The sequence below is a fragment of the Capra hircus genome, chromosome 13 (genome assembly GCF_001704415.2).
Source record: "Capra hircus breed San Clemente chromosome 13, ASM170441v1, whole genome shotgun sequence".
In the NCBI taxonomy this organism is placed as follows: Eukaryota; Metazoa; Chordata; class Mammalia; order Artiodactyla; family Bovidae; genus Capra; species Capra hircus.
In genome coordinates this window covers 47,637,751-47,652,013 of record NC_030820.1, presented here as the reverse complement: position 1 = coordinate 47,652,013, position 14,263 = coordinate 47,637,751, and the positions used below count along the sequence as shown (strand labels likewise).

At 37.2% G+C, this 14,263-nt stretch overlaps 1 protein-coding gene across 3 annotated transcripts in view; it reads right to left on the bottom strand.

Moving 5' to 3' along the window:
* Positions 1–14,263, bottom strand: part of MCM8 (minichromosome maintenance 8 homologous recombination repair factor) — a 57,549-nt gene that overhangs the window by 32,825 nt on the left and 10,461 nt on the right. For all 3 annotated transcript variants that reach the window (XR_001919020.1, XM_018057373.1, XM_005688176.3), the window contains exons 8-12: positions 10,869–10,954; positions 5,269–5,420; positions 4,821–5,016; positions 1,195–1,225; positions 528–668 (exon numbers count right to left, since the gene is read on the bottom strand). Coding sequence is in view for 2 of the 3 variants with exons in the window: in XM_018057373.1 (XP_017912862.1) it covers positions 528–668; positions 1,195–1,225; positions 4,821–5,016; positions 5,269–5,420; positions 10,869–10,954 (606 nt within the window). In the remaining variant the exon portion in view is untranslated. The remainder of the gene's footprint in view (positions 1–527; positions 669–1,194; positions 1,226–4,820; positions 5,017–5,268; positions 5,421–10,868; positions 10,955–14,263) is intronic.

Genomic DNA, 14,263 nt, shown 5'->3' with positions numbered 1-14,263 from the left:
TTGACCTATCATATTTATCAGACTATTCTTAAAGCCTAATTCAGTGTTTATATGGTTGTATAAAGAGATATTGGGTGAGCCTGCTTTACTTTCTTGGAACTATTCTATTCATAGGTGAGGTCACAACAATAAAGACTGGTAAAGCAATGCTGGATACAAAAAAAGGTTAGAGGGACTTCTCTGGTGGTCCAGTGGCTAAGACTTCATTCTCCCAGTGCAGCGGATGGGGGACCCCCGAGTTAAATCCTTGGTCAAGGAACTGGATCTTGCATGCTGCATCTAAAGATCCCACATACCCAATGTCATAACTAAGACCCAGTGCAGCCAAATAAATTAAATAAATAAATATTTTAAAAAAGAAAAGAAAGAAATCGTATTTTTTTTAATTAAAGAAAAATAGGAGTTAGGGAAATGGTTAATATTTTACAATAGCTGACATCTTAACAGAGCAGTATGCTTGTACAGCCTGTGTGACAGGAGACTATTTTGTAAGCAAAAGGTCAGATCCTAAATATCGGATTTCCTACCTGTAGCATCTGACTTTTTCCCAAGCCTGGGTCTCCAACAACAAGGACATGGGGGTCTCCTCGAATTGGAATTCTGTTTTTGTCATCTGCATATTTCTGGCTTCCTCCAAAGAGTGCTAATGCCAAACCTGCTTTAACAAGCTCAAATGTGAAAGAAGAGAGAGGGAAAACAAGAAAGAAAAACAAAGATGACTAGCAAAAGGGGTGCTCCTCCTGTATTTACAACATTCGTGCGGGGATTTTTTTTTTTTAAATGACTGCATTTTGCTTTTCTATTTTCCTACGAAAACTCTAAAAATACACTTCTTTAATGTAAATGATTAGAAAGCATATAAAATAAGGTATCGTAAAAGTCACCGAGTGAAGACCTACCTTGCCAGGCATTGAATCTATTCCACAAAGCTGAGAAGTATTTGTTAGCTCCTGCTTTACCATCTGTGTCCAGAGTCACTTTAAAAGAAGTCCATTCCTATTAACTCTAATTGGTAGGAAGCTCTGTCTTACAAGGGACTGTGGTTTCTCTCTCACATCATTTATTTATGGAGAATAATGATTCATATTAAACTATAAATAACGGGCCAACAGAAATTACTATTTTTGCAAAATCTTTATATTCTATTTTTGCTAAATTTATGTATTTTTGAGTAAAATGAAATAAAATACTTACTTCATGACCAAAAATGACAGGGCAAAGCGAGCTGAAAAACAGAATATGATTTATAAATTCTAACTCACATTTTCAGGTGATAAAGAAGATCTACTTTACAATCTACTTAAGTTACTTTACTTAGTACCAAACAGCTCAAGAAATTTTATTCTAACAATAAATTTATCAAAATTCTTGATGAATCTATAAAGAGAAGAATACTTTAGAAATTGGGTCTGTGTAAGGGAGACAGGATACTTATAAAGCATTTCCATTACTAGCCTATAAAATGCATCATAGGGACTTCCCTGGCAGTTTAGTGGTTAAGATACCACATCAGGGGTCTGATCCCTGGTTGGGGAACTAAGATTCTGCATGCTGTGTGGCACGGCCAAAAAAACAAAAAAATCATAATCATGAGTATGGGTTATTCTGCACACTAATACTTTAGGGTAAAGAATTATCTTTTATATGAATAGACATCTTTATAGACTTGTGTAGCCAAGTCATTGAAAGGAGACTAAAGGGTGAACTCAGTACACAATATTTAAAGAAAGAATAAAATTTCATTTTTTCAGTTCAAAGAATCAGAATAAATAAGGTCATATATGAACATATGAAGTATTACATTTAATATAAAGAAGTATCTCACATCTGTTAGTTGTATAAACAGGAACAAAAAGGACAGGGATAAATCAGTCAGGAATAAATTCTGAAACATTTTATCTCTGTTAATATATGTAAACACAAAGTTGGTATCCTGCCATTCCCCCTTGGCAATCATTGTTCAGCATCCTCCTGCAGATCACTGCTCACCTCCTACCAAGCAACTAACTGCATCTGTGTGCCAAAAGGCTTTCTATGGCTGCAGAAGGATTAGCAGCAGGCAGGCTGGGCAGAACAGAAGTGCTGGCATGTCTAATATTCTCAGGAGCAGCTCCAAATCTAGACCCTTAAATGGAAAATTACTGAGGCTAGGTCTTAAACCAAGTGTCCCAGAGGCCTCAGAAAAGATTAAGCCTTCATTAAGGCACCAGACACTGATTGCCTCCCTTCTCTCTCTCACTTTCTCATTCCCCTTTCAGTATTTCTGGGGGGAATCTCCCAGATAAACCACACTTATGCAAATCATTGTTTCTGAAGGAACCTAAACTAAAACAGCCTTCTATTTGTCTTCTCCACTCTCTTCTCAAAGGCTTCCATTTGTTAATCTAGCAAGGGTTGACAAGGGGATCCAACCAGTCCATCCTAAAGGAGATCAGTCCTGAGTTTTCATTGAAAGGACTGATGTTGAAGCTGAAACTCCAATACTTTGGCCACCTGATGCGAAGAGCTGACTCACTGGAAAAGATTTTGATGCTGGGAAATATTGAGGGCAGGAGGAGAAGTGGACGACAGAGGATGAGATGGTTGGATGGTATCACCAACTCAATGGACATGGGTTTGGGTGGACTCCGGGTTTGGTGATGGACAGGGAGGCCTGGCGTGCTGTGGTTCATGGGGTCACAAAGAGTCAGACACGACTGAGCGACTAGACTGAGCTGAACTGAACTGAAGGGTTGACAACATTTTTCATAAAGAGCCAGAAAATAAATAGTTTCACTTTTACTATCTGGGTCATAACTACCCAACTTTCATCAAAGCAACAATCAATAATTTGCAAATTAATGGGTAGGGCTGTGTTCTAATAAAACTTTATTTACCAAAATAGGCAGCTTTTGCCAATCCCTGCAAGATGAACAAATGGAGAGCCATGAAAAATTCTAAATTTAGAACTGAAAGGTAAAAGCAAACTGTAGGAAGAAATCCCAAGTTTTTTATACTAACATAAGTACTTCATTAAGTACGGCAGAAAAAGGACCACTGCACATGTTCACTGTTATTTTAATTGGTAACAGATGCCAAAGAGGTGTTTTGGTCCTCAACCAGGGAGTTCCGTGGTCACCTGCTACAGACCACTCATCACTCTACCACTTACCACCAGATCACCAGAGTCTCCCTAGCTCAGGGAACCCTATCTACCAGGATGGGTTTGGATGGCTATCTATTCAAAGGATATCTTTGAGGGTGTAAGAACAAACAACCCTCTAGGAAACTATACTTTTCCCAGCTTGCTAATTAACATATTAAAGGCAGAAAAAAGTGTCAAATTCTCCTAGAGTCCAAAGGCTAAACGACAAGATCAATTTTTCTAATACAATGCACTTCAAAATCTCAGGTCTTGACCTCTGTTTGGCACATCTACTATTCAGTCTCTCATTTTCTATTTCTTCAAAATTATCCAAAAAACTGCCAAAATAACAGCACACTGTGTTAACCATGTTAAGTATATAATGAAATCTCATTTAATCTTTAGAACAACATTCTGAGGCAGGTATTATTATTTCTACTTTAGAAGATAAAAATGAAGCAGAAATTAAATGCCCCAGATTACAACCGGAAGTGGCTGAAGCAAGACTCTAACTTCGGTTTATATCTCCCTAAAAACGTTTGTAACCACTAAAGCAAAAGTACCTCTACGTTGTTTCTTCTCTATTGTAGGACAATAACAGAAATAAAAATTATTCTGAACTACTTCTCAGTAGTAAGTGACTTCTATGTGACTCTCTTTCTTGCTTTCTAAAAGTAAACAACCCTCTACATACATCTAATTGAAATTACTTTGGAATTCCATGACTCTTCTGTTGAGTAACCAGTTAATGTGAGATAGTAAATTTTCCTAACTGTTTCAACTAGAGATCAGCAATCTTATTTGTAAAGGTACAAACAGAAAATATCTGTGACCCGTCTCTATCACATCTACTCAACTCTGTCACTGTAGCTCAAAAGCAGTCAGATACTATGTAAATGAATGAGTGTGGCTATGTTCCAATAAAAGTTAATTTGTGGACAGCAAAATCTGACTTTCGTGTAATTTTGTGTCCTGAAATATTCTTTTGATTTTCTTCAGTCATGAAAAAACATAAAAACCAATCTTAGCTCACAGGCTATACAAAAATGAGCAAATAGCTGAATTCTATCTCTTCCACCTTGCCCTTTTTGTTTGAATACGATTATACAATTGATGAATGGAAAATACTTCTTTATATTCAACCTAATACTTCATATATTCATATATGGCCTTATGTATTCTAATTCTTTGAACTGAATATGAAATTTCAGTTCAAATATGAATATGAAATTTTGTCCCTTCTTTAAATATTATGTATACAGTTCACCCTTAACTTGGCTGCACAGGTCTAAAGATGTCTGCTGCTGCTGTTGCTAAGTTGCTTCAGTTGTGTCCGACTCTGTGCAGACTCCATAGATGGCAGCCCACCAGGCTCCCCGTCCCTGGGATTCTCCAGGCAATAATACTGGAGTGGGTTGCCATTTCCTTCTCCAATGCATGAAAGTGAAAAGTCAAAGTGAAGTCGCTCAGTCATGTCCAACTCTTAGCGACCTCATGGACTGCAGCCTACCAGGCTCCTCCATCCATGGGATTCTCCAGGCAAGAGTACTGCAGTGGGGTGCCAATGCCTTCTCCACTAACGATGTCTAATGAATTGTAATTTGCAACCATTTTGACTGGTTTTCAATTACTGGTAGTCAAAAGCACCCCCAACATGTAAATGATAAAACAGAACTTGAGATAATCTCATACATACTTGACAATGAGTTTAAACAGGTTTTCTTCAGACTGAATCTCCTGGATGGCATAAAGGTCTTTAAGTGAGAACTCCATCAATGCTCCATGCTTACATCCATCCTCGGAAGCCTTTGTTTTCTGTCCTTTGTTATTGCTAACAGAATTTGCTTCAATGTACAAAAGGAACATGCATTTGTCATTCTTATTTCGAGAACCTGTAAATTTCAAGGTACAAAAATACAGTAATTGGTATTTTCATTTTCCCTACAGATTCAAGTAGAATGTAAAACAAAGGCATGCTAAGTTATATTACTAAATAAACCTTGATTTTAGAGGAAAAGTTTCACCTATATAAGAATCAAGGAGTTCTTTAAATTACTGGAAATTCAGAAATATCTTTAAAAGGGAAAAGATGAATGCTGACAAACTACTGAGAGACAGTCAAATTGAGGAAAATTATACCACACCTTCCTCAGCATTGGAGACTTTGACAACTCCAGTGATAGTCACTGTGTCTCCTGGGACACAGCTATCCACGAGATCATGAACAAGCTCACATTCTATTGTTCGTGGAATCCGACCTGCTTCTCGCTGATCATCAGACATCAACTCCTGTATTCTAAAAAGTTAAACAGTTTTCAGTCAGTACTTATACTGACTCTAGGTTACTTCTTCAACATATTAATTATTTAGGGTCCACATGGTGCCAAGCTAGATAAAGGGCATTCCTTTAGTTTAAAAAGGTTCAACAGTATATCTAAAACTACTTCGGCAATTTCCAATTAAAGACAGCAGAATAGGCACATGCATTAGCCTACCTTCCCATCAAAATGTGCACTAAGATGACAGTCACTAAAAGAGTAAAGGGAAATTTGAGGTTGTGTGGAGGTACCATCAACAAGTAAGAGATATGAAATTTTAGAAAATAGAAAATAGGAAAGTATTTATGGATAAGATATGATGAATTCCAGAACACACACAGGAAAAATTTACACAGGTATAAGAGAAGTAGGAGCCAATGTTCTCAGCCCCAGAGAGCCTTCTAAGTTGGAGCTGGCAAGAATGAAAACTGGGAGTGGATGGCCAAAACAAAACAGGATAATCAACTGAAAGCAAGCCACTGAACAGCTATTCAGAAATTATTTGGAAGGTGGGTAGACAGGAAGGTAGAAGAATGAGGGCACCCATCAGGCTTCCCCACCCAACAAAACCAGAGCACTGTTCTAAGGAAACAGACCATCTACTCTGTGAAGGAAGCTAAAGTGTCCAGAGGGGAGTCAGAGCTCCGACATAAGGCTTCTCATCCTGGCACCTGAGGAGCCCAAATCAAATTAAAAAACACATTCATAAAGCAAAATCTGATAGTCAAAACCAGTGACGAGGCTTTTTGAAGAAAAACTCCTACCTAAGAAATAGCAAAGGAAACCTACCCTACCTACTTCAAATTTCTCATTCCTCATCAGATAGTTGAGGATAAAATGGCAACAATTCAAAAAGGAGAAGAGCATTAAAAAAAATAAGCTAATAGTTTCTGAGAAAACATTAACTTCATAAAACAAGAATAAGCTGCTATAAAAAAGAAACTATTGGAAAACACAACTGTGAAATCAGGAAAGTTAAAGATGTATATAAAAAGCAAACATTTACAGAAGGGATACAAGCAAAAAAACAAAGAAATCTAGAGAAGAGCATAAAGAAAACAAAGGGTGGGGGGATTCCCAGGTAGTCCAGTGGTTAAGAATCCGTCTTGCAATTCGGGGGACGTGGGTTCGATCCCAGGCCTCGGAGCAACTAAGCCCACATGCAAAACTAGAGAACTTGCCTGCTGCAACTGCTGAGCCTCTGTGTTCTACAGCCCAAGTGCCACAACTAGAGAGAAGCCCTGGTGCCTCAAGAACCCTGGGCACCACAACAAAGATCCTATGTGCCACAAATAAGACCCAGTGCAGTTAAATAAATAAATATTTTAAAAAAAAATAAAAGCAAGGGTGAAGGGACAAGCAACTGAATGGATGAACCTGACAAGAAGAACAAACAGAGAAAACAGAAAGGGGATATTCTAGAGTGGAAGAGAGTGTCAAGCAGGATGAAGACGTGATCAGATAGACTCAAATTTTTCCAGAGCACTATAGATAAAAAGATTACAAAGAGTTGGAAAAGCGCTAAGCAACAAGGTTAAAGTCCAAATATGAAGCATGTTAAAATATGGGATAATTCAGTGAAGCACAAGAAAAGATAATCCATTTTTAAAAAACATTCTCTCTTTAAAAAAAAAAAAATTTGTTTGGCTGTATCTTAGTTGTGGCACACAGGCTCAGTAGTGGTGGCCCACGGGCTTAGCTGTCCCATAGCATGTGGGATCTTAGTTCTCTGACTAGGGATCAAACCCACGCTCCCTGCATTGGAAGGCAGATTCTTAACCACTGGACCAGCAGGGAAGTCCCAAAGATAATCCATTTTGATTTTGATGCTTGGGTCATTTTCCTTTAAGGGGGGAAAAAACCAACAAAACAACTCAACCCAATCACAGAAATTACATTTCCTTCTCTTGGCATCTGATCACCTGAGTTGATTCTTTGTTGAACAATATTTACATTATCATTAAAAATATAAGTGCTGTTTGTTGGTTTTATCAGATATGACCTATAAATAAAACATGACAGATAATTCTGATTAGGAAACAGAAGCAAACCTGGACAATTTAAAAGTAACATTTTAGCTGAAAAAAGTCCAAAGGTAGAAGGGGAAGAAAGGAAAGCAGCATCGAAAGGTTGCTGTTGACCCACGAAAAGACGCCGGGATTCTTGGCCTCCGGAGGAGAAGAATTCAATTAAGGGCCAGAGACGAGGCTTGATCGCTCAGAGCTTTTGTGTAATAAAGTTTTATTACAGTATAAAGAAGATAGAGAAAGCTTCTGACATAGGCATCAGAAGGAGGCAGAAAGAGTACTCCCCTGCTAGTCTTCAGCTGGATGTTATACAGTCACTAGCAGTCTTGTTAATGAAGGAAAGGAATGTCTTAAAACTCAAAATGGCACCAGGCCCCTCATTCATAAAATGTATTTTGGGATAATCTTGGCACCAGACGATTCATCCAGGGCCATAAAACGATTGACTTGAATCTTGTAGAAGGGCAGATTACCATACAAATAGTTTCATTTACATAGATTAGGGGAACAATGTCTGAGTATAACATACTGGTTTGTCAAGTTAGGTTCTGAGCTATTAGGCAGAACTTGAAGACAGAGTTTGGGGTAAATGCATAGTACATTAACATAGCTTAAGACAAACATTTCCATAAAAAAAATGCATTGGTTAACTCAAGGTTTGAGTATAGTTAACTTCAGGTGAAACCAGGTGTCATTATGGCAATACAGTATTATAAGAGAAACCTCCTTTTAAATTTGTATAGAGAAGGAAAAAAATATTGCTAGTTTGTTTCCTCCTGCCACTTAAGAGAGAGAAAAATGTCTGACACTTGCAGCCTATTTCCTCCATTTGGAGACCCCTGGCCTTCCTGCCTGTTACCCTCTCACCATGTCTCTAATGTCCTCGGCCCACAGAGTGGATGAGTAATGTGAAAAGAGAGATATGATAATGCTATCTAGAATTATGTATAAGGCAACAAGAAGTTGTAGGAACTGTGACCTTTTATGTTGATTAAGTTTTTTAAAACATTTAATATGCATTATTTTAAAACCTTTTAATCACTTACATGATGAATGTAAGCACAAACCCTACTGCACAATTACCCACTACCTTCACTCTCAAAGCACATTTAAAAACTGCCAAACTGGGACTTCCCTGGTGGTCCAGTGGTTAAGAATTCACCTGCCAATGTAGGGTACACGGGTTTAATCCCTGGTCCAGGAAGATCCCTCATGCCACAGGGCAACTCAGCCTGTGGACCACAACTACTGAGCCCATGCTCTAGAGCCCATGAGCCACAACTACTAAGCCCACGTGCCACAACCACTGAAGCCTGCATGCCTAGAGTCCATGCTCTGCAATAAGAGAAGCCCCCGAAATGAAAAGCCCGTACAGTACAACTAGAGAGTAGCCTTCACTAGTCACAACTAGAGAAACCCCAAGCATAGCCAAAACTAAATTAATTAATTAAAAAAAAATCCTGGTGAACTGCAATGAGAAGTATCAGAATGACACAAACATGCTAAGATCACCTTGCTTTAAAAAAAGTATTTTAGACTTTTCTTATTAAAAGAACACTTATTTCTATGTCACCTTTGGAAAAACTTAAAAACACAGATAAACAAAAAGAAGAAAATAACAATCACCCTCGTCTCACTTCCCAAACAGTATACTCTCAACATGTCTTATTTACCACTGTTGTTTAAAGATAAATAAAGTCAGTATTATATGGTAATAGTAGAAAACATTCTGTGACCTGCTTTATCACTAAATTTAGTGTAAACATTTCTGGATGTCATTTCGAAACACTCTGCTACATCATCATAATTAGTGGCTATACAATAATTTCCTGTACCATCCTTCTTATAATATTTTCTTAAGATGTTTAGGCTATTCTCCATTTTTGGTCATCAACACTGTGAAAACGTACCTTCAGCAAGTAATTTTTGCAAGTGTTGTGACTGTCTTCATCAGATGAACTTCTAGAACTGGGACTGCTTCTGATTCTGATATACACTATAAAACTGTCACCCTGATGCATCCAAACGTTTCAATACTAGCTGAAAAACTATAATTTAATTCCTTATGGACATCCAAACTAAGGCTCAGAAAAAAATGAAACTGAATTTACTATATATGGCAGGAAGGCAGGCTTTCTTCTAGGGCAAAAAATCATTTCATCAATAGACTAAAACAATTATCATGTAAGCTAATATTCCATTAACAAAGTTTTACTATAACTGACTCATTTAAAATGAACTTGAGTAATACCTTTTAAAAACCCACAAAAAGGATTTAAATGTCCTCTTTTTCTCAATTGTCTACCCCTAAGTTTGATTTCCTAATATTAGGAGATGATCATTCAAATTCAGTTAAAATACTTAAGCCTATTTTTAGTCTGCTATTTTTACCTGAAAACAAAGAGACTTTAAAATCACTTAGAAGCCATAATAATATAATTAAATCACTGGATCTTCCATGGGTCTCTGTGGACCTCATAGCACCTTTGAGGCCCTCACTACCCTCTTCAGCGGTGAAAGTACTATAGACACAGGCTGGAAACCAGGCTTCCCCATTCACAAGGTACATGATCGCACTAAAGAGTTTTAAACATTTCGTCTTCTATAAAATGCTGTGTTTGTAAAGATCTCAGCATAGTGCACAACTGATTACTATATACCTTGGTCTTGGTTTTTACAGGGCAGAAGGAGGTCAAGCTAGGACAGGGCTTAGTAGCAATTTATTTCACTTTTCCCCCATGTTCTTAGAAGTTTCCTGGATAGCACTCTGACTTCAAAGCTATCCATTACATTGTATTTAGGGATGAGTTATGGGACTATAGCCAAAAAATGGGATAAACTGTTAGACTAAAAATATACACACGTAGAGAAAAATCTGACTTTCAAAAAAAAACCCAAGTTTTTTAAAATACCTATACAGTAAAATGTCTCATGAGTGGTGTGAACATAAAATGAAATATTTATTTCTAAGGGAGTCTCTATTTTAAAACTTGAAAACAATATTATTTCTAGACTATCTTCATTATGGAATGAAACACTGTTGTTGTTTACTTGCCAAGTCATGTCTGACTTTTGTGACCCCATGGACTGCAGTCTATCATACAGCTTTGCTTATATGTAAATCCAGTTCAATGAGTCACATAAATGAGATATAAAATAATTTCTCAGTAGCAAAATGACAAAATACTTGCACATCAAATCCTTTCTGGAATCTGACAGAAAACAAATCTCAAATAAAGATAATTATCACTTCAACACATAACTCTTCACCAAATAAACCTTTTATACTTTATTACTATCTACACATAAGAATCAAAGTATAATATAGGAATACTGTAAATTTACTGGCAGTATGAGAGCTCTAAAACCTGCCTTTTATTTAACAGTCTGATTGCTTACTTGATTGACTGCCAGTCCATCGTAACTGTGAGAGGAGAGCTAGGAAGAGCCGTAAATGACTTCCCTCGACATGCTGGCACAGGACACTGCAACAAGATTAATTCACACTTAAATTTTGCTAAATCATAATCATATCTCAGGAAAATTCAAGTTAAAATGCTTCATTTAGTATGTTTAAAAGTTGATCCCAGAACAGTATTAAAGTAAGATGAGCTAAAAGCTGCAATGGTCTATTTCCTTCTATTACTGATTCTGTTTTTGAGGCACTTTTTCACCTGGTCTCTCTTGATTACTGCCCTTATTCTTTCTGCTGTGGGTATGCAAGGCTTCTTACATGCCTCTCACACCAAGCACTTATTCCTTCCTTTGTATTCAAGTAGTGTCCCAATCCTTGAACATTCCCTTATATCCAGTCCCACATACCCAGCCCCAATCTTCTCTTTTTCAAAAGCCTTTCTTGGTCTTCTTTAATCCCCAGTTCTCCTATCTAATCTTTTCTGCACTGTTTGTATAGTATTAAATATAATATTTTTATTGTACCACACAGGCAGTCCTCAACATGTAAGTCAGTGTTCAAGTTTTCATGAATCATTTATTTTCATAAATCACTTAAGTACCTCAAGATGCATTTATAAATACAGAGACTGTGGCAAACTGTGTTTTCCAAATATGGTTGTAATATCTCCCCTCAAACCTTTCCAGAACCTTGCCACTCCCCTATTAAGAGTTGGAGTCTAATTTCCCTCTCCTGGAATGTGGACAGGCTTGTGACTCACTTTGAAACCAACTGAATGTGACAGAAGTGATGCTGCTTGACTTCTGAGGCTGCCTCAAAAGGGGCAAAGCCATTCCTGCCGTCAGCTGGAACTCTGCCTCTTGAAGCTATCAGCAGTCATGTGAGCAGAATGAGTGTCCTGAGCAACTATACTGTGTGTGAGAAGCCAAAACCAGCCCACACAGAAAGATGATATAGAGAAGAGATGCTGGCCAGTACCCAGCCACTCCAGTCCCTTGCTGTTCCATCCAGCTTCATAAGAGATCAGGACTTAGAAATACCAAGACAACCAGTTCTTCCAAACTCAACCTACAGAAACCATGTGAAATAATAAAATGATTGTTATTTTGAGTCACTATGGTGATTAGTTATGCAGCAATAGTGACTAAAACAGAGACCACCTGGAACAACCATCTTTCTGATCACTTTGATTCACTTAAGTTCAGACACATGAATAACAAGTTAGCATTTCTATCTACTATATTATAGGGCATGGAAATACCTTGGTCAAATAATATTTACAGAAAATATCTGATTTAAATTAGGATTTAAATTCTGGCCTTGCCACGGAATTCTCCGGTGATCTAGCAGTTAAGACTCTGTACTTTCACTCCAAGGTCTTGGGTCCAATCCCTGTTCGGGAAATTAAGATTCTACAAGCTGCATGGCATGGCCCCAAAAATAAAATTTAAGAAAAACCTGACCTCTCTGACTTAAAGGCAGTCCTGAATCTTAAGCCTGAACAGTAGATGCCACATATTTATCAACACTATTGATTATTCAGAACCAATAGCTGAACACATTCTGTTCTTCCTACAAGAGAAGGAAGCCTTAGGAATTTCAATTTGAGTAAAAATGTAATTAATGCTAAACTTATTAAAGTCTAAGGATGGTAAAGGCAACTCTGGAAAAGAAAATAGGTATGGCAAGTCTCCCTACCTTATTAAAAGTTTTGATAAGGTCATGTGAATAGGACCATGTAGATCTGGTATAGGAACAGAAATACAAAACAGATTCATGTGTCTACAGGAGTACAGTGTACTACAGATGACATATTACACATCAGTAGAAACAGAAGGATTAATGTAGAAATGGTGACAATTGGGTTTTCACCTAAAAGAATAAAATTAGATCCTTAGCTTAATGTCATTCACAAAGTTAAATTTCAGATGGACGAAAGATCTAAATGGAAAATACAAGACTTAGAAGTACTAGAAGAAGAAAAACATGGCCTGAAAAGATACATGCACTTCAAGGTTCATTGCAGCACTGTTTACAATAGCTAAAACATGGAAGCAACCTAAACGTCCATTGACAGAGGAATGGATGAAAATGTGGTACATACATACAATGGAGTAGTACTCAGCCATTAAAAAGAATGAAATAAGGCCATTTGTAGCAACATAAACAGACCTAAAGAGTGTCATACTGAGTGAAGTAAGTCAGACAGAAAAGGAGAAATATCATATGATACTCCTTACACATGGAATCTAAACAGAAATGATACAAATGAATTTACTTACAAAACAGAAAAGAGACTCACAGACTTAGAAAACAAACTTATGGTTGCCAGGTGGAAGGGACAGTTAGGGACTTTGGGAAGGTCATGTGCGCACTGCTGTATTTAAAATGAATAACCAAGAAAGACCTATTATATAGCATATGGAACTCTGCTCAATGTTATGTGGCAGCCTGGATGGAAGGAGGGTTTGGGGGGAGAATGGAGATGTGTGTGTGTGTGTGGATGAGTCCCTTTGCTGTTCACCTGAAACTATCACAACATTGTGAATTGGTTATATGCCAATACAAAATGTTTTTGGTGTTAAAAAAAAGAATAAAATTAAATTTTAAATGTATTGGAAGAAAATGTAAGAACGATGCTTATAATGCTTGAGTGAAGGGCCCTTCTTAAACCATGCATAAAATGTAACAGAGGAAAAAGACTGATCAATTTAACCATGTCAAAATGTAAAACTCTAAAACAAAAAATGTACCACAAAGTTAAAGATAAACTAAAGACTGGGAGAAAATATTTATAATGTAGAAATCAAAGGGCATCTTCCCAACCCAGGGATTGAACCCAGGTCTCCCACATTGCAGGTGATTCTTTACCAGCTGAGTCACAAGGAAGCCCAAAAATACTGGAATGGGTAGCCTATCTTTTCTCCAGTGGATCTTCCTGACCCAGCAATCAAACCAGGATCTCCTGTGTTGCGGACAGATTCTCTACCAACTGAACTATGAGGGGACCCTGTTCAATATCTAAAATTCATACAAACTTCTATCAATAGTATAAACATTAAAATGAACAGAAATTAAAACAAAATTCAACAAAGTAACCAAATGGCCAATAAACATGTGAAAAGATGCTCAAATGTAACAGAAATCATAGACATTCATATTAAAAATGAAATACCATTTTATACCCATCAGTCTGGCAAAAATTAAAAAAAACAATACTAAGTGTTAATGAAAATATGGGGAAATTATAACAGCCTATGACACCACCCTTATGGCAGAAAGGAACTAAAGCTAGGAACTGAAGAGGAACTAAAAAGCCTCTCGATGAAAGTGAAAGCGGAGAGTGAAAAAAGTTGGCTTAAAGCTCAACATTCAGAAA